Raw genomic sequence first — 24988 nt, 5'->3', positions numbered from 1 at the left:
TATGCTGAGTGTTACTTCCACAGTTGAGTGTTGTCATGCAAAAGAGCATTCAGTTAATTGAAAGCTTATGGTTTTCCCTAAATAGTTTGATTGATTATATTTGGAAGTGCACTGGCATTCATTTTTATGGAAGAGTCATTTCTGCTCCTGAATTCTACAAAACAAAAAGATTAACAAAAAGACACATGTGTAACATATGCGATGCATTCTCACGTGAATGAGCACTTCTGCTGAGAATAGTATACTTCTTGTTAGTTCATGTAATTCAGTTCTTTTCTATCATTATCATTAACAGACCATGAACGAGTTTGAATACCTTAAACTACTGGGAAAAGGCACTTTTGGAAAGGTCATTTTAGTTAAAGAAAAAGCAACTGGACGATATTACGCTATGAAAATTCTGAAGAAAGAAGTTATTGTAGCAAAGGTGAGTAGGTGGGAAACCTGGGGATGTTGTTCGCCCTTTGCCTTTGGCAAAGTCATGCCGAGGATTCTCAGAGAACTTGTAAATAATTGCTCTGTTAGTGTTTTACATGGAGCCCTGATCTGGGGAACCACTTTGCTGATTTCCTTCTGCTTGTGTTTCAGGATGAAGTAGCGCACACGCTGACAGAAAACCGTGTCCTACAGAACTCTCGGCATCCATTCCTAACAGTAAGCATTTCTGCCTCTGCTGAGTGTTACTTGACATCATGACAAACAAGGCTTTCCCTGTTGTGTGGTTTTGTTTTTTTTTTACTTATATAATGCATCTGAGATCTGTGTTTTCAGAGTGGCTGTGTATTGTTGTACCCTTTCCATTTTTGGGAAGCACAAATTAAAATACTTTTTAAAGTTTTCTGATTCTTGCAGAGCAGGTCCTCAGTACCTCTTGAAGACAGTGTTTCAGGGTGTGGTTTGACTTTACAGCTCACCCATTTAATGACTTGCTATCTCTGAGAGAAATATCTACTTCCCTTGTCCTCCAAATGCTTGGTCTCCTCTTTGTAGCAGAGATCAGGGTGACCCTGATCTTGTGACAAACAAGTTCAGGAAGATAGAGTGGGGAAAAACCCTTTAATTTTGTCTTTGTTGTTATTTTAAGCTCCCAGAAACTGTGGAATCAGAACACTGGTAATGGCAGCCAAAGAATAGTGGTGGGAGCATGTGGAATGGGGCAGGGAAGAGCAGGACTGTGCTTTAACCACTGCTTTCCTTTTGGATTGGCTTAGCTGTGTAATCAAACCATACTCTCAGTTTAGACTTTCAGTGCCAGCAATCTCTCTGTGCTGAGTTCAGATATCCAAGTTCCATCTCAAGATTTTGTTTCTAATATTTATTACAAGTTGTCTCTGAGTTGTTTACAACTGCTTAAACCCTCCAAGAGACTGTATAGGATCCTGGTTGTTTCCTTTGGCCAGGTACAAGGGCTTAACTGGAATTAAACCCTGTTAAGTGTGACCTCTGGAAGTAAATATTGTCTGTATTGAGTGTAATCATGAATGTCTAAAACCTGATCCTCCCTTTCTCTGCAATAATATGAGTAGTTTAAAAATGTCACCCCTAGTAATGAAGACAGTGATACTACATGTGATATTTTCTCCTTGATGCTTTCATAAACTCAAATACCCAAAACTAGGTCTCTTGAAGTCAGCTGTGAGACTGGATTTAAGTTGGATATTAAGAAAATGTTCTTCACTCAGAGCGTAGTTGGGCACTGGAACAGGCTCCCCAGGGAAACAGTCATGGTACTAAGCCTGACAGAGTTCAAGAATTGTTTGGACAATGCTCTCAGGCACATGGTGTGACTCATGGGGTTGTCCTGTGCAGGGCCAGGAGTTGTACTCGATGATCCTTGTGGGACCCTTCCAATTCAGGGTATTCTATGATGCTATGGGTTATGACCAGAAATCTCAAGACTATGGCAAACAAGTTGATGTTACTCTTGCCACGGGAACACATGTGACAGGACTGTACAAAGGCACCTTGTGACACTCCATCACACCCTCTATCCGGTCTGTTTTTGCAAATTGCTCACAAATTGGTATCGACAGTGTTACTCAATCCTCTGGCAGACTGTCAGCAGGGAGCAGTTGCAGGCAGCAGGGCAGAGACCAGGGGGCTGGTGTGTGTAAATATATACGTGTTTCATGTATGGTGCAGTGAAACCCCGTGCTCTGGGGTTTGGTCTGAGCCTCTTGTCTGTGAGGTGGAGCCTGTGGGAACTTGTGGCCTGAGAAGGAAACTTCACAGCCACTGTTGGTACATACATTTTGTGTCACTGTTAATGAACCAGGACTTTGTTTCACAGCTTTATAGGTGCTGATTGCTTCTGCAAGGGATTGATTTAATGTTTAATTAAATTTATTTAATGAAATAAGTTGGCAGTGGATCAGTCCTCAGATATTACGGGAAAGTGTAGGTATGATATAAGACTCAAGGACAAAAAGTTCACTAAAACAGAAAATTTCATGTCTGTTTCTGAAACTCTATTAAAAATGCTTTTATAATTGTCACTATGATCTGTCTTCTAAGTTTTGGTTTAAATCTGTTTCAGGCTTTAAAGTATTCCTTTCAGACACATGATCGCTTGTGTTTTGTTATGGAGTACGCTAATGGAGGGGAGGTAAGGGAAATATAATAATGTTTAATACTCTAGGATTTTCCTGTACTACTAATTCTGCTTGACATTATTTAGCTAAGGTCCACGTTTGCAATTCTAATTAATCCAAGATGTCCCAGTTAAGCAGAGCTGTTTGCAGGTTTAACTAATATTAAAAATTAAGACTCTTAATTTTCTCAACTCCGTTTTTAGAACATAAAGGTTTTGGGCGTAGGTTCCTATTTTACATGACAGCAATATATTGTAATCTGACATTTAGAAGTTCAAGAAGGCAAGGTTGCTTTCTAGTTTTTCTTCAGACAAGTTTTAACACTTTTTAATGAATCTTGTGAGCATATGTTACTTTGGAGGGAGAACTATGTTACTTTGGAGGGAACTAACTACTGTTACAATCAAGAAGGAAAAGTGAGAATATTAACATTTCTCCAAATCACACTGTAGTTTTAATATGTAATTGTAGTTCAGTCAAAAAGAGTTTTTATAATTTTCTGAACATACAAGACTGCAGCACACAAGCTCGTTATCAGTGTGCATCTGTGAATAAGAGATATAATTGTCAAATCATTTTATTTATGGTTCTTTTTAACACATTTGGGAACGCAGCTGGGTGAGGAAGGGAAGGGGTTTTCTCTTAGGTAGTAGCACATTCCAAGCAGGATGTCCTGTGCAAGACATAACTCAGAAACATCTGAAGTTAAACAAATTACTGTTCTTGCAGTTGTTTTTCCATCTGTCAAGAGAGCGCGTCTTTTCTGAAGACCGAGCTCGGTTCTATGGAGCCGAGATTGTTTCAGCGCTGGATTACCTGCATTCAGAGAAGAATGTGGTTTATAGAGATTTGAAGGTATGTAGAGAAATAATTTCATAAGCTTTGGGTGTTTGGCTTTTTGTTTGCTGTTAACAAAAGCAAATGAGCCTGAATTATTAAGAAATGCTTTCCTGACTGAACTTTATCCTAACTGTTGTTGCAGCTGTTGGGCGTGACTTTATAGGATGTCTGTACACTTTCATAGTTCAAGAGGCTGTATGAGGCATTTATCGGGACCCTGGGGCAGCCCTTCAGAAAACAGGAAGGGGCACTGGGCTACTTGGGTTTCATTTTCACTTGCCTGCTTATGTTCTAAGAGAAACTTTGCCGGTTCTCCTGCACGGTGGAACATAATCCTGGTCTTATTAGATAGATGCAAATTCACACTGTGTGAATGTTGCTCTTCCTTGCAGTGTGCTCACAGCACTATCTTCATAGCACCTGCTTCCAGTCAGAAAATTGCCTTAGCTTCATGTTAGTTACTTATTTGTTTGGTGAGCACAAAAAGGGAAAAAAAACCCCAATGAAACAAGATATCTGAGGGCAAACAAACTCGAGAAATTCTTGAGGAAGCTTTAAGAGTAGCATTTTCTTTTTTCCTGAGAAGAATTTTCAGGAGAGTGTGAGGGTATACTGGTAGTTTATTTAGGAGCAATATAGAATGAACATTTTGTGTAATGTTTTCAGGCTATGTCAAAGTAATTTTGGGATTTCTGCTGGGATTTTGTCTCCCATATCACCATGATACGTTTGAAAGTGCACCTTATTTGTACATGGTGGACATGTGATACCTGGGTGACTTTCTCAAAAATCAGTGGCCCAAGCTAAGATGAATATCATTTGCTGAGTGACTGTATGTAGTGATTCTCATTTAAAGGGTCTCTTTGAAAGTGGTTCCGTAGCCATGCAAATGATTTCTGTTTGATTTGCTGTTATTTACTGGTACAGATTATTTCATAAAATCACAGCAAAAGCAGGGATGAAGTTGTATGAGGGGGGAATACTTAATATATGTTCAAAATAACTGGTGTTCTGTTGGGGATAATATTGTAGAAGCATAAATATTATGTCTACGTTCCGCATTCTTTCTGTTTATACCGTGGGTTACTGCAAATTAGTTACCTAATGTTCCCTAAAGAACTAAGGAAAGTGTTACAATGTATATTTACATTATACATGCTTTGGCAGCTACTATTGTTGTGACCCCAGTGAGAATGAGGTTGAAAACTGATCTGCAGAAGTTTGTCTTTTACTGTCCTGCTCAGGAGCAGTGTATGTTGTACATAATCATGTCTTTAATTTGGATTTTCTTCCCAGTTGGAAAATCTTATGCTGGATAAAGATGGACACATAAAAATAACAGACTTTGGACTATGTAAAGAAGGCATCAAGGATGGAGCAACAATGAAGACCTTCTGTGGCACTCCAGAGTACCTTGCGCCGGAGGTATGTTTATGTTGGCTATTGTGTTAAATTATCTTCTTATATGCTGTCCATGATAGCAGTAAGAATACAGAATAATTCCTGTGCCATTATGTGTTCATACACTGACTGCTATGACACATACTGAGACTCCTTTTTTTCATCATGATCTGGAACGTATCTTTAGCATAATGATATGTGATGATTTTTCACCATCCACTTCAGGGAGTATTTACATTTTACTGGAACAGTGATTGTTTCTTGTATGTAATTTAATATGTAATATGTAATTTAATATGTAAAAGATACGTAATTTTAAAAAAATCTTTTAAATCATTTCGAATACTATATGCTGTATTACTTGTTTTGCAGTATGGTGTGTGTTGTCCTGTTGAAAGTTATCAACAGGACTTTGCTTAAGAAGTGAAAGTATTGTCCAGTTCTTTTACTCTTTCAGGACAGTATAAGGTGACATGTTTTCAAAAAAAGGACAGACCAAGCTTTTTCTGCAGTATTTAGCATGGTATGCATTAAAAGTGCCGACTGTTTTATGACTATGAAAGCACGAGATATTTCTCAGTGTTAATTTGAACATTCCAATTTCAGAGGAAATAAATCCAGGCAGGGGATCTCAGCCCCCAAATGGTATTGTTTGGGGGATTTTTTTTTTGTGCGAATTTTTTTTTTTTTTTTTTGTAAAGTGTAAAATGTAAATGTGTTCTTGCAGCTTTCCTCCTGGAAACACTCCGAGAATTGTGCAACACAGGTGGTGTTATAGCTGTGAGTTAGTTACGGGCAGATCAAAAGTGGAATTGTGTTATAGGGGATACATGTACACACGGTGTTTCACAGGCAGACGCTGGTTTCTCTGCCCACGCTCCGAGCTGTCTGGAAGCAGACTCCCTGTATTAGTGGGGCACAGAGCCCGAGCTAATGTGGTGTGCCTTGCACAAGCTCTGCTTCCCTTGCAGTGGGGGCTTTGCAACCCGTGGCGTTTAGGTTTCCATCCAGCTCAGAGCACAGGCAGAAGCAAGTCTTGGGCTGCTGGCAGATTATATATTGTTGACACAACCAGGATGTAGCCTTCCCTGAGCTGGGAGACTTGGGCATTGCAAACCTGCCTTGAGTTGAAGTATGCAGGAGTACAGATTATGGAAAACCGAAGTGGAGGAGGAATATTTCTGCCGAGAGCTGGTGTCTGCTGATCAGCACTTTTGTGCTCTCTGCTTGCATAGTGGTGGCAGCGTGCTCTTGGGGTTTTTTTGGTTTTTGGTTGTTTTTTTTTTTTAACTCCCAGGTGCTTTCAAGGGCCTCCGGTCTCTTTGTAATAATGGAGAATGTGGGCACCTGTCAAAGTAGCTTGCAGCAAGGAGGTGGAGCCAATCTCATGATAACTGCCAGCTTTTCCATGGATCACCAGAAGTCTTCAGTGAATCTAAATTGGGGTCCATGCACCACAGTTTGAGATTTACTGATGCAGAGAGTAATTAGCAGCATGATGCAGTGTTAGCTTTTATTTTAGCTTCCTTCAAAAAATCAACTGCTGAACTTCAGTTTCTCGTCAAGGGTTTTTTGAGGAGGCTGAAAATATTTATTGTTTTGGTTTTGTTTTTTCCTAACTCGGAATGTGGGGATTCCCTGTGCAGGCATTGTGTTGTTCTTTCTCTTATGGCATTTGCTATTATTTTTCTTTTTAATATTTATGATGAGTTGGCTCATCCAAAAACCCTGAAGGACAAATCCTTTTGATTAACCCAGTTCTCTCCCCTACTTGCAAACCCCATCTGTGAGTTGGAGTGTTAAATTCTGGAGGCTTTTGTCATCTGGTTGATAGCATGCAAAAAATCTGGAAATTGTGCGCGAGCGATATTCCATGTGTTTGAGGTCAGACATCCTTAAAAGCGGGGGTCTTGAGCTTCTTATCTGCATTTGTAACTCGAGTCCAGCACAGCGGCGTGTCTGTACAGTTGTTGCATCGTTGTTTTTAGGTTCATACTGGAATCTCATGCATGGATGACAGTGACTGAACCATGTCAACTTTGATGTGTCAGATGCATCAATGGCTGTGATGTTTACAGCTGTTCTGCCTTCTCTTTCAAATTCCATCTCACAGCAGTCCAGAGCTGCTCATTAGGAAATGATGATCCTTTAATTTAAGTGAAATGACCTTGCTACTTCACTGCTCCCCAGCTATCCAGTGTGTTGCAATAAATCGTGGATGAGTGCAATGTCTTTTTTGTCACGGTGTATTTTTGATACACCGTTGCTCTCTTTTATGCAGTCACTAATATGAGGGTATGCTCATTGTGATAAAGAACTTTGAAGAAATAAGCATTTTATATTCTTTTTGGAATTAATGGAGGTGAAGGGAAGTGTTGCAGTTAGTAATACAGTTCATAATACAGCTTATAATGCACTTACTAAAGTAACATTTGAAGTGTTTACTGCATTTCTAAAACACCTATGGCATTTATTAAGTGCACAACAAAGGCCATTGTGGTTTTCTTTTTCTTTCAGTATCTCCTATTGCATCTCTTGTGCGGCAGTTTAAAAAATAAAAATTGGAGGCCCTGTGACTGTTTTATTTTAGGCAAGCCAAGTGTAGGGGAGTGCGAACAGGAAGCGCTTACTGAACGGGGGTGACTCAGAGAGCGGTAACTGCATTGTCACACAATATCTCCTGCGAGCCGAAGGGCTGCCATGCCTTGGGAAGGACGGGGCCGGCTCCTGGAATCCTGTCCGGCCGGCAGCTGTGTCGGCCGTATACATATACGGGGCAGCTGCACAGCCAGCTGTCGTTTGGTGTGAATCATACGGCCGGGGATGCTGTAAATAGACCGACGTGGGGTAATCTAATACCTGGCAGCCTTTTGATTTTTACTGCAGGCCCTCTCCCTCGTTCAGATAATTAAGGGGAATAATTAGTGAATACAGGGAGCCAAAGTGCAAACAGTTGTTATGTGAAGTGTCCCGATGCTTCTTTTTTTATTTGCAAAACCTTTATCAAGATCCATAAGAGGTTCAGATCTTGCTTTTGTTAAACTTGCGTCAACTTTGTTTGGCTCTTTCACCTTTTTACTTTTGAGCGTAAAGTGTTCTGAATCGCAGGAATGTAAAGCTCACACAGACACCACACAGCAAGAAAACACGATGGTGGTGCAGTTGTGGTTTGTGCTCTTAGCAAGAGTAAGCAGCTCAGTGCAGACCCGTGAAAGGAGTAAAGATGACGACTAAAACCTGAGGACAGGGTCTGGAACATGAGACTCTTGGTGTCAGCTACAGACAACTGCATAGGAGACACCAAGTCTAGAGAAGTCCTTGTAACATCCACTGCACAAGGCACAAAACTCTCCCTGCTCCCTTCAAAAGCCCACTGTGCAGAAGATCAAAAATGCACTATGGCCCAGCTTCTCACCAGCAAGCAGGAGAGGTGGAGGGCACTGCTGGGGTCTTAAGTCCCTGCACCAGCCACAGCTTTGTTAGGTAGAATTTACCCGGGGGAGAGAAGAATGAACTGTGCTGGGCTCATTTTGCTGTAAGACCTGGCAAAAGTCCACCCCACTGACAGTTCCTGGGTTTGCAGCCCTCTTAGCAGAGGCAGGAGTGCCTTTAGAGCGGGGCAAAGGGATGGAGGGGAAACATTTCCAGACAATTTGGCTGCCGTTTTACAGCCTTGCAGCCGGTCAAATGTTAGGAGTGGTGTTCTGGCTCTTAGTGTTTAATGTAGATTAGTCATTGAGTATTTGTGGGTGGTCTTTTAGCATGTGCAGAGCAACCCTTGGGGTGGGCAGGCTGATATGAAGGTGATGGATATGTTTGGCTTGTCGCTTGTGAAGGAACAGGTTGACGGTCTCTTCTCCTCATATGGCTCCTTGGTGGTTTGGGTTTTTTCTAAAACTTTGGATTCCATTTGGAACAGTTTGTGATGAATAAGTGAGAGTTTAACAGCTGGCTCTGTAATGTGAGAACAGTTCTCAGCCTTTGGACTTTCAAAGGTTGTGCTTATCATGACCATAATGTGAGGGAGGGTGGGAGGAAGAAGGGAAGGAGACTGCTGTAACCTACCTGCTGCCTCCTTTCCCCCATTCTGCTCACCTGGGATGGTGAGCATGGATGGCAGTTCTTTTCACATGGATACTCTGCGAGTACTTTTCTGGTAGATTCAGCTGTGTCATGTGACATGGACTTGCTGAGTTAAATTTTGCTTCTCAAATTCTGTGTTCGTGCCTGGTTTGGGAGTTTCTTCTGAAGCCTTTTCCTTACCTTCTGCAGGTTCTGGAAGATAATGACTACGGTCGTGCAGTGGACTGGTGGGGCTTAGGAGTCGTGATGTATGAAATGATGTGTGGCCGGCTCCCTTTCTACAATCAGGACCACGAAAAGCTCTTTGAGCTCATCCTTATGGAGGAGATCAGATTTCCACGCACATTGTCACCTGAAGCAAAATCTCTCTTGTCAGGTTTGCTGAAGAAAGATCCTAAGCAAAGGTGAGACTGTTGCTTAATGGTTGCACTTTTAAGTACTTGTGCCCTCAGAAATGCCAAAAAAACCACAGAAAAATTCTGCTACAGACTTCACAAGGAAGTTAATAATTGTGCTGTGTGAATGAAAGGGAACTGTCTTTGAGACAGGTGACTTAGGAGTAACTATTTCTACACTCCCATATGAAATAACCTTATTGTCATAACTGCAAGATAATTGAAAATTGTACTGCACAAAGGGCTATTGCCTGCACGGACGCATGCCAGATATTGTTCTTTATTTAAAAGTTGAGGAAGGTATTTCTGACAAAATTGTAGTTTTATTTCTAATCTGTTTAAAGCGATCATCCAACAAGATGCAGAAAGTGGATCTACTCATTTATTTTTGACTTTTGACATGAGCTGACACCACAAATAGTGACATGAAGGAGCTTTGGTGCTGAACTTCAGAGTAGGTTGGCTGCCATTAAGCAAAACTGTAGCTTGGGTAAAAAGGAAGTTAACCCTGCTTTTGGTCATAACAAATCCAGTGGCTGCTGTGGGTTATAAGCTGCTCTACACTAAATACTTTCACCTTCTGCCCCAGCTGAGACTGCTGTCCCTTTTCTGAATTTTTTCTTTAGATATGTGCCAGTGATATAGTATCCTGCTTTGGACAGTAGGTGGTGGTGTTTGTACCACGTTTGTGGTGGAGTTTAAACCATGCTCAATTGACTTTTCTTATTTTGTCCTTTTGTTTTTGTTTTTTTTTTTTAATTGCTGTATTATTTAAAAAATAACCCTTGATTTTAAAACAGAAAAAAAACAAACTGAAAAGAAAACAAAAAACCCTAAGCCACTAATGGCTGACAAACAATATAGAACTAGATCCAAAAAGGATGTTGACCTTCGCACAAAGATAAACATCAGTTTAAAAACCTGCCATCTTGTCAACCCAGACGTTTTAAGAACAAATAATATTGTGACTCTGCCCCTGATCTTCTGTCCTGAACCTTCCACTGTAAATGGGCCCCAAATAGGAAACCTTTCATGTGAGGTGCAAGCAGAGTATTCCCGTTTGCTTTCTGGTGTTTGTTTAGTCTCTGTGCATGTGTGTGCACACAGCAGGAAAGCGGGTTTTGCCGGTACATGGATACTTGTAGGAACGATTTCTGTCATCACTGTAGGCTATTTCTATCGCTGTTTTTGATGGAAAATCCTGTTGGGAGATCTTGTAATGCAAATCCACAATTTATACTGCTGGAGGATTCAGCTTGGCAGTGACGTGGGGAACGGGGCACAGTTGCAGCCAGGAACTTGGCCAGCCTTGTACAAGGTGGCAACAGCTGCACCCCCCTCCTGAACCCGGCGCCTGCAAGGGGACCTCCAGGAGAAGGTTGTGTAATTGATGAGCAGCCCCCCAGGCACTGTGCTCTTCGAGCCTGGCTGCAGCCCCTGCCAACAGGATTCCTGTCCAGTAAAGTGCTGGGTTAAATGCAATTGTGACCCTTTTGTAGCTTATTCAGGTGGGGCCTTTCAATCACTGGAAAACACAAGCAGCATCTGCTGCAATTTGTTCTTAAAGGAGCATCTCTGATGAACCAAAATGCAATTTGTTGACAAACAAAGAACGCCTACTCGTTTCTAATTACGAGATTTTCCCAATGCCAATAATTACTCCACAATATGCTCACTTTGTACAAATAGCCACTTCTTCACATGTATCTTCTACAGGCTTGGAAGCGGCGCTGCTCTGATCTGTTGGACAGATGATTTTCATGCTGCTGATAGAAATAACTATTGACTAGACAAGCCTGCACACATGCCTTATTGTAATTATTCCTAATTACACTGGTACTTCCCAAGCTTTTTGGATCATGGACTGTTCTTAAATACTGGTCTCTAACCAATCACCGTTCACACAACGTTTTAACTGAGGTTGTGATTTGGCAAATCCCTTGCGCTTTGTGGCGTTTCAGGCGGCACAGAGAACTAATCTGGAAGCATGAGGGGTAGAAGTCCTGCCCTTGTAGTGTTACACTCTCTTTTCTGGGTGGTCTGTATGCTGAGGTGGGAGCCTGACATACTTGGTAGTTGACTCACAGTGAGCTCATGGAACCATATTGACAAAAACCAGCCAGAGAGCTACAAAACTGCAGTCACTGAAAAGTTAAATAATGTGCAATAGTCTGGTTGACATTGGCCCTTTGATGGTGCTTTGGGGAGCCACTGCGTAATTCAACAGAAGTCCCCTCTTCCATAAAGCCCTGGGGTGGACAGAAGTCAGTATCATTGTAATGTTGTCTGTGGCAGAAAGCATCAGAACTGGCAGCATTTAGTAACTGCTGGTGAACTTCAGAGTGGGATGGAGGAGATGGCCAAATTCATGAGAAAAATGAAACTGGGAGATGTTGTCACTTCCCGTAAAATCATTATCAGAAAAACCCCCAACATCAGTAAAGGTTAATATAATGAAGCTCAGTGATGAGGGTAGTTTAAATATCAAGGATCTCAGGAATTGTGATCTGTGTCAGTGAGTTAAATCTTAAAAAGGACCTGTTGTACCTGAGCTGGATTTACAGAAGCAGGGTTAGCACTCTGTGTTCAGTCATACCCATTCAGTCTCAAACTGACAGGCATGTGGGGAAAATGTGAAGAACAGTAATTTGCATTCTGCTTTTAATCATGGCTGTTTTCTAAATTTGGTCATATGAAATCCATTTTCTAAGAGAAAAGGAATTTTGAAGTTTCTTTTGGGATTGATAGAAGTTTATTAATCTTGTAATGTGAGCCCTAATTTTCCTAAGAAGGAACAAAACTATTCTGTAAATATTTCCTGTTAATGTGACCTGAAATTCTCCTTTGCTGCTTTGTGACATAGATCAAATGAAAGGAGGTAATCAGAGCATTTTTTCACACATAAAACAACAAAGTTTTTAACTTTCATTATTACTCCTCTGGCTGTGGAGACTGCAGCCTGTGGAAGTGGGCATGGATCAGAGTGCTCCATGTAAATGGGCTGAGTTCAGATGGGTGGGTGGGTTTGTAATCAGCAGTGTCTCAAAAGCTCTGAATTTTGGCAGGTTTATAACTTGAGAGAAGTTCAGGGTGGTTTAATCTGAATTTTGATGTGTTTTCACTACACGTCTTGGTGCTCCCTGTCATAGGTCAGGGTTGTTCAGCCTCTCTCAGATGGGGTTTGTTCACCTGCTTCTGTCTCCTGCGGTGCTGTTGGCCCTTGCCACTCAGGGAGAACAAGAGGGAGAAGATGTAGCATTTTACAAACACCTGTTCAAAGATTTAATGACTTCACAACCAGAATTGTGGTTGTGCTTTTGGAGAGCTGAAGGTCACTGGGACCTGCTAATCAGTTTTTGCAGCCACACAGAGATCTGGTACTTCGCTTTTTCCTAGCAATGGTGATTCTTTCCACATCCAGAGTGCAATTTTGGCCACAGATACTCAGGAGTATGAGAGTCAATCAAGCCTTTACCTGTACAAAAACCAAACTCCTTGGTTTTTTTTCCCTTGTGAAAGGAGTTAAGCTGTGTGTCGGTGTCCTCTGTTTGTGGTGTTCTGCTATGGGAAAGTTTGATGGATCTTGAGCAAACTTGCTCTCAGGCACAGGTAGGTCTGCAGCCCACACAGCGGCTGCTGGAGTTGGAAGAGCTTGAGGTGACACTAACGGGGACTGCAGGGGCCTGGAGGTGGTCCCAGCTAAGCTGGTGGCTGGCAGGAGGAGATAACCTTGAATAGCTGGTCCTCTTGGACAGCAGACTTTGGTGCCCTGTGGACGTGCAAAGTTTTGAAACCACACGTGACAAATGTTTGTGTTTACTCTGAAATGTGCCTGGAGTACAAAAGTACCTCCAGTCAGCTCCAGTGTCCTGCATATCAGTTCAACTGCAAAGTGTTCATCAAGTCTTCATGTTTCACCAGGTGCTTTGAGACAGACTGAGACTTGGCTGTTGGGTATGATAATTTTAGCCTAACTTGGTTCTGTCCAGAGCAATTTGGACAAAGTTGAAACAGTTCACCCACAGAGATCTAAATTGAAGCTGAGAAAAACATAAAAGGCAGATTTAAAGAGATTTTTCTCCCAACTTTCTAGAAACCAGTACTTTAGAGACTTCCCAAGATTCAGCATCTTCAAACATGACTCCTTTTGATTACTAATATTGGGGAGGGGGACTTTTTCAGTGCTTCTGGATCTACTGTGTTTGTGTCACATGCATATAGTTAATGAAGAAGTGGGGAAGTAAGGCTCAGCACAGAGCTGGAAGTTAGCTGCATTAGGCTTTCCAAAAGTCTTAATCTCTGAGCAGGAAAGCCCCAATAGACTCTGTGTACAGGGCTTTAGGAAGAATGTGGCCTTTTCTTTCCAAATCTGGAGTCATCAAATCATGCTGTTCCCAAAGCCGTCCAGAGCTTCTCTGTGCTGATAGTGCCAGTCACAGGAAAGTGATGTAGATGCAGTTCCCAAATCCTTCCCTGTGGCTGTTAGAGGCCTCTGAAGGTAAGGGACATAGTAAAATATTAGTTTCCATCTTGACTGTATCAGAAAAGGAGAAATATGTGTCTATGTGCTTGGAGCTGGCGAACACCAATAGCTTTTCCTGAGCTGCTTTTCTGGAGCCTGGTGGGTATGTTTGTGCTGTTGTAAAACCAGGTTCGGGGACAGGGGTGACTCAGACAAATCATGTGAAGACAGGGTGACTGCAGAAGTGATGCCTAAAACTGCGTCCATCTTCTCAGATGAGAGGTAGTGCACGTGCAGGTCTGTGAACAACAGAAATCTGTCGCCTCCAAGTATGACAGTCTCTTCAGATGGGGATTCGCCCACAGTCAGAATCTGTATTGTGGCTCCTAATACAGCAAAGCACGAGCTCATGGATGGGATTATTTGGCAGGGCAGAGTGGAGGTGGCTGCTCCCACTTTTCTGCGCTGCAGCCTGGCTGTCCTTACTGTAGAAACTGTAGAAACCTCTTAACTATAAAACTAGAAGCTTGTGGGTTTCTTCTTAAAAGAGCTGGGAATGGATGAGGCTGCTGAGCACTGTTTACTTCTACGTGGACAAATTTTTATTTTTTTTTTTTACGTGGACAATATTTTTCATGTGATCCAGTAATTGCGGTCTTCTGGTTAGTGTTAATACTGTCACTGTTGACTGTCTGTTTATACATTATATTTATATATGTATATTAAAAACATACAACACATAAATTTTAAAAATTGTTTCTACGTGATATATCTGTGGAATGATGGCTGATTGCCCTTGATTCGTGGAGCACAGACATTTGTCATTAAATGGTTAATGAAACTTGAAAGCAATACACAGTTTCATAAAAAGCTAAAATGTGAAAATTGTTTCAGTTTAATATTGATGTTGCACTTTATTAATAATTTTCATTTTTTTGATTTAACTAAAATAGAGGGGAAAAAAAGCCTCTCAAATGTAGATAGAAGTTGAATGAATAACCAGAGTTGTTAGGCAGGTGTTTCTTAAGGAGACCAATTTAGACAGAAGTTTAGATTTTGAGGTGTTTGTTTGTTCTTAAATTGCTTTTTGGCCTCTACACTTTCTGTTATATTTCTTTGTATACTGTAAATTTCCATAGCTTTTGCTTTTCCAGTCCTATTTATACTATTTTTGGTTCTGTCTGAAGACTTAAATGCACAGAATTTAACTTTATTGTACAGGAATCTCCTCAAAGCTCTTATTTCTGCTATATTTTTCTTTATTTATTGCATGTCCCTATGAAAGACAAACCTGCTGCTCTTTCCATTCTCAGTGGTGCTTAAGCATGATTTTTGTGTTAGTTGCCCATTTAATTTTGTTCTCCTTGAGAGTCCTTTCATAATAATTCTGGAAAACAGAAGTGTATTTTGGAATAAGTCCATGTCCAAAACAGGAGGTTTCTATCGTTTCCCCATTCGCTTTGACTGGATTTGTTTAATAGTATAGATTTTTGAAAGGTAAGTAAAGCATCTGGAGCTTTTTTTGGCATTTCCTGGAGTACGTGTTTGCCCTTCATGGAACAAAGGCTCATATTAGATAATATATTCTGCAAAGCACTTGTACATGGCTGCAGCCAGCCAGCCTTCCTGCCTGCTTCTGCAAAACACCATTCAGGTGCTTCTTAGCTCATAGTCACTCCTGAACTTCGTGCCGTCTGTTGGCATCTGTGGATAAGGAGGATTGACTCCACCCTCTCCATCAGCCATTATCATCTGTGCTGGGGAAGTAACAAGGAGTCTGGTAGAGACTTGGCAAAGCCACTGGACCTGGGGGGAACCAGCCAAGAGATGATTACTCACAGAGTTTGTTTCTGTTCCCAGGCTGCCCCGGAGTTGGGCTCTGTTCCAGGCTCTTCCACAGCTGTAGAACGTGCTGCCAGGCAGTTGGGAGAGCCATCGTCCAGCTTGGTTTGGCCTCTGGGGCTCTAGGGTGAACTTAGGTTGGTCTTAGAGCTTACCTTGGAAAGGAGAGAGTCACCCAACACTTTGCTACTGGAAGACTGGGGAGCTGTTCCACTGCACGTTTCCTGAAGGAATGTGTAGGAGCAAACCCCTTAGGTTGCTGTGCCACCGAATGGAAGAGGGCCTGGAAGCAAGCACGGACTTTGGACTGCCAGGCATCTGTGCTGCTTTGGTGTCTCTGGTACAGCCAATGTGCCTTCTTTGAAGATGATGTGTGGGCATGGCTGAGGGGGTTGCATGCACCAGGATTCCTTCCCAGCCAGCACTGTGAACAGTGTCACTGTATTTGACTTTTCCACGCTGAACTGTCATCCGGTGCTGTCCCAATAACGTTTTGCCTTCACACTGCATCCCAGAGCTTGCAGTCTCAAGCTGTAAAAATACCACTTCAGTGGGCTTTAACACAGCCTTCATGTTATCTCTGATATTTTGAGATATTTTGAACCAAACCTCTCCCCTTTATCCCCAGATAATCGTGTATTAGAGCTGAGGGGTTACTGCATGTGGCCTGGAGGACATGAAGGGCCAACTGCTGTGCAGCATGGATGAGGCCTCACTGGGAATCTTGGCTTTGGGCTCAGAGAACAGGCCTTATCCCTGGTTTCTGTAGCAGTATAGCTCTAGCCTTGGCCATGTAGAGTCATTATTTTAAGCTCTTAAAACAGTGGTAATATCTCAGTTTGCCATGGCACCGGGCACCAGAGAACAGGCAGATCCTGGAGGTGAGCCTGGGTGAACATGGTAACACCTCCTGTACTTGAAATCCTGAGCGTTACCTTAACCTTGTTACCTGAAAGAGTCTCCTGCTGGTTACCCAGTATCTGTTTTGCTTTCTTGGTACCTGTCTTTGCTTGCAGATATGTGGTTCAGTCTTTTAGAGAACATTTTAACCTCCACAGCAAAATTTAAGCATCTGTTAGCTCAAGACTGCAACTAAACTGATTGCATCTATAAGCTGTGTGGACAGTTTTATTTTGGAATAAAAGTGCTTTATCTTGATATACCTCAAGTCAATAAAACACCCTTTGTGCTTTCCTGAAGCCAAGGAGGAGGAAAGATTTGCATACGACGTGATATTATCACTGCAGTTGTCAACTGTTTTCTTTAATGGAAATTTAAATCAGGTTGCATAAATCAGGTTGCCTTAAAAAGCCTTGTCTCTCTTTCACTTCAAAATCAAATTCGGTTTTACTGCTGGCATTGCTCTGCTCTAGAAAATTGTAGGGGGTAGTCTCTTGTTAGTACAGAGAAAAGGGTGTGTGGCTCAAACCTTTTACTTGTAGGATCTGCTGTGGTCCCCAGGACAGCATCTTTCCTGAAGAGCAGGTCTTTTGAATTGTGATCATTATTTTTTTTTCTTTGTCTGAGAGAGACCTTTATTCTAACTCTGTTTGTTAGCATGTTTTTAAATCTTTTAAGTGGAACTGTGTTGAAGCCTAAAATAGTCCGTGCACAAAAAACCAAATATGTAGCAAATGGTGGAACTGCTCCCAAATGTATTATATAAACTCAGAATTTCTTCACTACCCTATAATAAAAATTGTATGAGAAAAATAACTGTACTCAAACATTTAATTACTTATTTTGCCTCCTACAGGTTAGGTGGTGGTCCCGATGATGCCAAGGAGATTATGCAGCACAAATTCTTTGCTGGCATTGTTTGGCAAGATGTATACGAGAAAAAGGTATTTATACAACTGTTCATCCAAAGTGAACTGTAGCTGTGAATATACTGAATGTTTCAAATTTTGTTGCCCTGTGTAATGTACACAGAAACACTCCACAGAAAAGATTTGCAGTTGTTTTTAACAGGGCTAAATTGCTTAGTGTTTCTTAAAATACTGTAACTGGATTACTTCTGAATTTTTATTTTGCAGTGATAGGAGTATCTCTCAATGAGGTAGTTGGCTGAATAAATAAGATGTAATGGAAATTGCTTCCAAATTTAGACAGTATTTTAAGCTTTTAAAATTGCTTTTCCTGTGAATTCTTGTTGCCATTTCTTCCTATCAACTGATGTATCCCTTGTGAGACCGGGATTATTGTTGGTTTCTGAGCATCTGAAGCAAAAATTCCTAGAAGCAGTAGTAGAAGATGGACTGTTTTTTCCCATTGCATTTTTCCTGCCTTTTCAGTCTAATTTCAGCATTCAAGACAAGTGCAGACAAGTGTGGGCTTTTGCATCAATCCAAGCCTAATACTATTTTTTTGTGTGTGACAAAGGACTGATAGGAAGTGTCTGCACTTTGTGGTGTTTCTCACTGGTTTTCCATGACACCCACTGAGCCTGTTGGCTTTCCAGTGGAGCCACTGAAGTCAAAGAGCCCAGCCCTTTCCGTAGGAATGTGTTTCATCATTTCTATGTCTCACTGCCCCTTCCTTCACAGATGAGTATTTCACTCCTCCAAGGTGTCCTGCTTTGTGTTCTCGTAGTGATCTGCTGTTGTCCTCTCCCATTTGATTCTCATCAGCCACATTTTCATAGCACTAACATGAAATGCAGCCAACTAAAATGTGGGTCTGGTGATTCAGGGTTCCCTTCTACTGGTGCCATATGATCTCATTCAATCCTAGCCTTTCCTGATTTCCCTCTTTCCTCCAGCAGCCCCTTGTGGTATCAGATCTCGTTTGATCTCTAAGTACAGTTTAGTTCTCTCTCCAGTTGGTGGGAACAGGTAAGAAGCTTAGCAGAAACTGAGTTCCTGTACTGTAGTAGGGGAATTGTCCAGTTCCTGTATACAACTACAAAGAGTCCTCTATTTCCTTCCCTTCTTTCACTTCCTCACAAATCTGTGTGGTTAAAGGGAACTGAAAAATCATAAAGTAAGTTTTTGTGCCTTGAAAGTGTAGATAAGAGTTTAGACCTCAGCCTTTTCAAAGCATCCTGTGAGGGAGAGCTGCATGCAGTCATGAGTGCAGGAGAGAGTTACGTGGTGTCTATTCGGTATAATATAAAAAGTGGATCTGAATTCCTGTTCTAAACAGGAACTTGTCCCTGTTCTCACCCAGCTGACAAGCTGAATACTTCGTGTTTTGCTATTTTTATGCAATTTAAAGTAAAAAGCTGATATTGGGGCTCAAACTTCAAGAGTGAAGTTGTTTGTGATTTGATGGTAGTCCTGATTCCCTGAATGGAAAAGAAATCACACAAGCTGGAGGCAATTTATTTATCCATAGGACTCAGAAAGACTTCAGAGGTTATCCCACAGTAGGACTGATTCATATTGTTCTAGAAACCACCAGGAAATTTCAGATACTTACATGTTTTAAAGAAAACTGTGCTGATTGAAACTACTCCTGACTTTGTCCTGTCCAAGGAGCCTAGATCCTGGTTTTGCTCGTGTCCCACTAGCATCTGAAGTTGGCATGCTGTGTAAGTGGAAAGATTTTAAAAACCTGTGAGTAATTGCTGCCTACATTCTGGGTGGTCCAAAGAGGATCTTGCAGCATTTACCTGAAGTGCAGTCTCATGGATAAAAGCTGGATTTTGTCAGCTGCTGAGAGGTGTTTGTGTGCTAAGCTTGGTTACACACCATCTCCAGTAATGCTGAATATGTGCATGAATATGGGCTTGGGTAATCGAGAACACTTGCTTTGTAATTAAGCTTTTTGGAAACATAGCTTTACTTTGAATTATAAGGAGTTTTGAATAACTGGGGTTGTCCTAAAAATTTAAAATGTCCATCAGACTCTCCTGGAGGAGTGCTATCTGTCTCTGGTGCACAGAAAGGTGCAATTTCATTTGCAGTATTTTGCCCACCAACAAGCGAAACATACACAATGAGATTTTAATCACATGCATTTTTTTCCCTGGTACTTTTTCTCTCTTAAGCCAGCATCAGCCTGCAGGATTCATGCTGGTCTGCAGCCGTGGGAGGCTACAGGTGGCACCTCTCTGCCAGTTGAACTGCAGAGCTATTGCAGTGACAGCTTTTCAGTAAAGTGACATATTTGCTTGTTAAAGCCAGTGTTGGAGCTTTCTGCGGCTTTCCCTCTGTTTCCAGCTTAATGTTCAGAATTTGACAGCTAGGGGAAAAAAATGTCTTGTGGGTGCATCATAATCTGTCTCAAATTGCTTCTAACAGATACTAAAATAAAAAGGAAAATGATACAGGCAGCGCTAGCCCATTCCACATGTGTTCTCACTTGGGATCGCTGCTCCGAGTCGTTGCGATGTGCATAGTTCAGGTGTCTGCTGCAGTGCCCAAGTCCTAAATCACTCCGTGCTGTGCACAGCAAGCAGAGCAACTGGGGGCACTGCAAGTGCCAAAACCACCACTAGCTTAAAAGGACAGATAGATCTTCACACACGTGTGCATGCACAGCCTGTCAAAAACAAAGCCAGGTTTGCTCTGAGGAGTAGACAGAAACTTCCGTAAGGAGAGAGAGAATAAGGAGAGAGAGAGAGAGAGAGAGAGAGTTAAAATGGGAGAGAAAAATTCCTTATCCTCAACAGGGCTTTAACATATAATTATATTGGTGTGATTTGATTGAGAAGTGTTATTAACATTATAATGTGAAGCATTCCATCTTCAATAGCTTCAGGGGGACTGTAAGGCTCAGGGTGACTCCTGACTTGGGATATCCTGTTTCCTTTTCCTTTTTAAATTCAGGACATAAAGACCACTTCTAAGAACCTAGTATTTTTTTGATAGGATCATTTGCCCAGCTCTTTTAAGCCATCCTTGGGCACAGAGGATTGTTAGTAATTAAAAAAAAAAAAAAAAGAAAAATGTATACTGTAATTGCACTGTCCTATTTTAACAGTCTTTATGTCCCCTAGTTTTTAAAGACTGATTTTAAACAGTAAATGTTTCTTTGTATTTGAAAATACTACCATATATAGAGATTACATTTTTTAAAGTCTTTACATTGAAAATGAAGGTGACTCATTGGATTGTTGTTTGTAAGACAGGACAACATGCTGTCAGGTGCTCTCAAAACAGATCATAAAGATGATTCTGGTGATAGGGAGCTTGAAACTAGTGCTTTTCTCATTTACCAACTTGACAAGCAAATGATTTCTCCACATCCAAGCAGGTGGAAAAGTTGAGGGTGGGGAAGAGGTGTTTTGTACATCCAAGATTTGCTGATGTTTTCCACGTGTAGTGATTTCTGTCGGTGTCGTTCTTATTTGTGCAAGCGCAGGAGTGCAAGTCTTGAGGTCACTGCGTAATTCCAGTTGGAGCAATTTGCCATTTGCCTTGATAAACCTTTCCCTGCAGTTTCAGATTGGAAGCCATATACTTCCTCAATCACGCTCCCAAATTGTTGCCTGGTGTGGCTCTGTGCTATTAAAAGATGGCCATGTGTAACCCCAGTGGTGGGCGAGCGGGAGCCCAGCGCTGAGCGCTATTCCATGTCCTCTGTGGGAGGGCTCAGAACAGTGTTTACATTCTGGCTCTGCTGCACTGTGCAGTGGGGAGGTGAGCGAGGTCTGAATCCCAGCTCTGTTGCCCTCCAAAGTTGTACATGTTCCAACCCTGTGCATCTGTATGCATCCAGCTCTGTCATCCCGCTTCCCAGGCGCGCTCCTCCTCCAGCCCCAGTCAAGCAGCTCCTCTCCATCTGGAGCTGCTCTTGCCAGAGCTTGCCTAGGTACACATGGATGATTTCCAGCCTGTCTGCCCGAGCGAGTCTCAAGAATAAACCCCAAATAGTGCAACTCCTGGTGTAACATGAGGAGGATTTCACTGCTGACTGGACTCAGGTTTTTGTAAGCGCTTCAGTTTTTCGAAGTTCAGAGTTGACATCAAACTGCTTTTCAGGACCAGGAATATAAAAGCTTAACGTTGCTGCTGCCTTGGCCTAAATTCTCCCAGGTTGGTGAGACCCCCAGCACATTTCCAGCCAGGACTGCATAGACACAATAGCTCTGTAGCTGAAATTTTTGGTGAATGATACAACCCTTGTGGTGATACAGAAGGTTAGCCGATCAATTTAGTATCACTGAGCATCTTTCTTACACATTTGCATCCTCCTTAAGCAACCTAACTAGATGCAGTTGACAATTTCCATATAATTAGGTGGGGAACCAGTACATACTATTATTTTTAAACATTTGTAAATATGCTGTTACTTGAAGAAATTTTAGGATTCTTTGTGCAATTTTAGTACTTCTTTGTGCATTTAAATCCTAGAGAAAAAATGCCTTAAATGCATAAATGCACTTCCATAAATAGGAAGTGCACACCTAAATATATATTTTTTACTATATATGCTTCCTTCTTTGTGAACTGGTGTTTTATAGACATTTTAGGAAGGTAGGAAAAGGCACTGTAGCTTATAACTATGTCAAATCCTACTTGTTTCACTTACAGCACTGCAAGAACCTGTAAATGGACAGTGTTTGTTTTTTTTGTTTTTCATAGCTTGTACCTCTGTTCAAGCCACAAGTTACATCTGAAACAGATACAAGATACTTTGATGAAGAATTTACAGCACAGATGATAACAATCACTCCTCCTGACCAAGGTAAAGTTTTCCCAAATGTTTCTCACTGTGTCCTCCAGACCACTAGAAATAATTTGCTGTGATGTTAACAGCTCTCTTCAGCTATGTGAAAAAGCATCAGTTTAAACTTGCTGGTTTTCCATATGTACTTGACCTAGAAGTTGGTAAACTGTTGTGAAACTTTCCACATGTCTTTCCAGTTCGGGAAATTAAAAACCTGTTTTATAAGAGTGAAATTATTTGTACTGTTTTCTTTTCCAACTCTGCACATTCCCACTGGAAATTAATTCTGATAATGAGTTCTGCACATGTCCATATCCACACACACTGTGTATATGCAAGCAGTCAATTGAGCATGGACTAATGTCCATATTCAATCAAAATATACTTTATTTTCTTGGTAACTGAGCATGTTTGTTGCTGTCAAATATAAATTTCCAGAAATTCAGAACAGTGAATATGGATTTAAGCTATGCAGCTTCTACCAATTTTTAACGGACATCCAAACAACTCTGTATATACACCAGTCAGGATCTGGTGTGATCCCCATTTACTGGGGGGAGATTTAAGACTTTCTCTTTCTTTGTCCTTTCAAGTTGTAGAAGAAAAAAGGCAACACTGAAATTTTCTGAAATAACTTTACTGTGCAATATCTTACTGTTTGTTTACTTAAAATCAAAAAGGTAGAAAATATTGTCTAATGTCGTTTTCCTCTTTCAGATGACAGCATGGATTGTGTAGATAACGAGAGAAGACCTCATTTTCCTCAGTTCTCCTACTCAGCCAGTGGAACCGCTTAATGTTTTGCCATTCAGAAACAAAACAGACTGCATTTTGGGGACCTTACTTCAATGGACACTAGAGAACTTTCTATATTATCTGAATTACAAACTGTGTTTGTATTACGATTTAGATGACTTTGTAGGAAGCCTCACAGATTCTGTATTTAAAACAATTCTTTGATGCATTTTTGAGAAGGAAAACGAATCCATTCTTTTAAGTATTACGTCAAGGCTTTTATGCTGAATGACCATAGGTTTTTAAGAACATACACCAAAACTGTTTACTTTAGAAATAATTAAGGTATTCAACATATCAGCAACTCTGACCAGAAAATCCCCTTATTTTATTTATTTCATACAGTTCATTATCTAAATATAGAATCTGCACTCTGAACAATTAGATTTATATAGGAAGATATAAGACTTTAGTAGCTAGTGCAATAATATAAGCAACAAAGTGAACAAACTCTGGAGAGTCAAGGTTCAAACTCATTTTGGACAGCAGTGAAGCATCATCTAACTCCAGAAAACCAACTATAGGAACAGCATTAATGGCCTCAGTGAGGTAAATCAAAAAGCAAAAGTTATTTTTGTTATAACATCTGCTACAAGACATTACATATCAAACTGAATCCAGTGGGATTGCCACATCGTACAGATGAGTATTCCATTCTAGACAGTGCATTTAATTATTCCATTTGCATAGAGCTTAGGAATACTTCATAGGATTGGCTTCTCAGAACCTAGAAAATGCTTGATTTACCAATCTAATATGAAATGCAACAATGAAAAATCACCCACTTCCACCACTGTACAGAAATACCACACAGGTCTAAGTGAGAAATCATCTTAATGAGCGAATCAGCCAGACACAAGTACATTTTGGCACTGAAGTAATGACTTGTTGCCGCTTTTTTTTTTTTTTTATGAAAAGATATATGAATATATATAAACACTTAATGATTTTTTGCATCATGCCAGATCATTTCTTCTTTCTTGAGTGTGCATTAAAGGTATCAACCAACAGTTCATGGTGCCTTCTCACTCTTGAAGATTCACTTTAACAGTGTTTTCCCATGTAAAAAAAAAAAATAGGTTGAAACTTCATATGTGTTTGAATAATAATGGTGTTCAAAAAGTGAACTTTTATTTTGTTTTTCATTTTTAATCTTAGTGGAAAATTCCCCTCACCCTATTTTTGTTGTATCATGTTTCTTTGTAATTTTCATAAAAGCAGTCTTATTCTGTCTCTGCTGCGAATGAATTTATTCCATTGTAGGTTGCGTTCTTTAAATTGCGCTTTTTTTTGTTTTTTTTCATTCTCTTGACTGTATAAAAAATGATGACATGTACTCCAGTTAACTAGCATTTAATTTTTTTATTTGAAAGGGAGTATGTTATGAAAACCCTCGCTTCTCCTTTCCATCAGAAACTGCTGTGCTTGCACAGAGAGCCCATCATCTTGACTTTTTTTTTTAACAACATTCAACTCTAGTATTTTTACTCATGATATGAAAATTTCCCTCCAAATACTTAAATAAAATTGCTTTAACGAGTTAGGTTCTTATTTCTTGTGGTAGGAGCCTTCTGAATTTGTAGGGATGCAACAACTGCTCCAGTTTCTCAAGTTTGTGTGTATCTCTGAGGGATTCAGGCTGTTCTGTCCCTCCTCAGTTGTTTCATCTCTGTGTTGATCATTATGCAAAGATAATTTTGGAAAATGTTTGTTCAAAGAAATGCACCCTGTGCCAGAAAGTTTGTCTTGAGGTGAATGAGGACAGGCCTCGTTTTGCTGCCTTCCTGATGCCAGTGAGAATGTGTTACTGAGGTCCTGATCTGCAAAGATGTTTCTGTTCCATCACTCAGGCCACTGTACAGTCTATAAAACTATGTTTCCTCTCTCAGGACTAACGTTAATCACAGGAGGTGGTTATAGGAGGCTGGAATGTCCATTTTCAAACGAGAATACAGAGAACAGTA

General features: G+C 40.9%; 1 protein-coding gene across 5 annotated transcripts in view; it reads left to right on the top strand.

The window, feature by feature from the left end:
* AKT1 (AKT serine/threonine kinase 1) overlaps positions 1-24563 on the top strand; it is a 75102-nt gene extending 50539 nt beyond the window's left edge. For all 5 annotated transcript variants that reach the window (XM_027716420.2, XM_027716418.2, XM_039378968.1 and 2 more), the window contains 9 exons: positions 296-427; positions 589-654; positions 2537-2605; positions 3321-3446; positions 4728-4856; positions 9105-9319; positions 17371-17458; positions 22145-22247; positions 22947-24563. In XM_027716420.2, the coding sequence (XP_027572221.1) occupies positions 296-427; positions 589-654; positions 2537-2605; positions 3321-3446; positions 4728-4856; positions 9105-9319; positions 17371-17458; positions 22145-22247; positions 22947-23026 (1008 nt within the window). In that variant the 3' untranslated portion in view covers positions 23027-24563. The remainder of the gene's footprint in view (positions 1-295; positions 428-588; positions 655-2536; positions 2606-3320; positions 3447-4727; positions 4857-9104; positions 9320-17370; positions 17459-22144; positions 22248-22946) is intronic.
* Positions 24564-24988: the final 425 nt, after the last annotated feature.

Source organism: Pipra filicauda, unplaced genomic scaffold (assembly GCF_003945595.2).
Source record: "Pipra filicauda isolate LSUMZ 115617 unplaced genomic scaffold, ASM394559v2 scaffold151_size3305965_pilon, whole genome shotgun sequence".
NCBI classification, from domain to species: domain Eukaryota; kingdom Metazoa; phylum Chordata; class Aves; order Passeriformes; family Pipridae; genus Pipra; species Pipra filicauda.
Note: the sequence above shows the minus strand (reverse complement) of the source record. Positions and strands in the feature narration are given on the sequence as shown.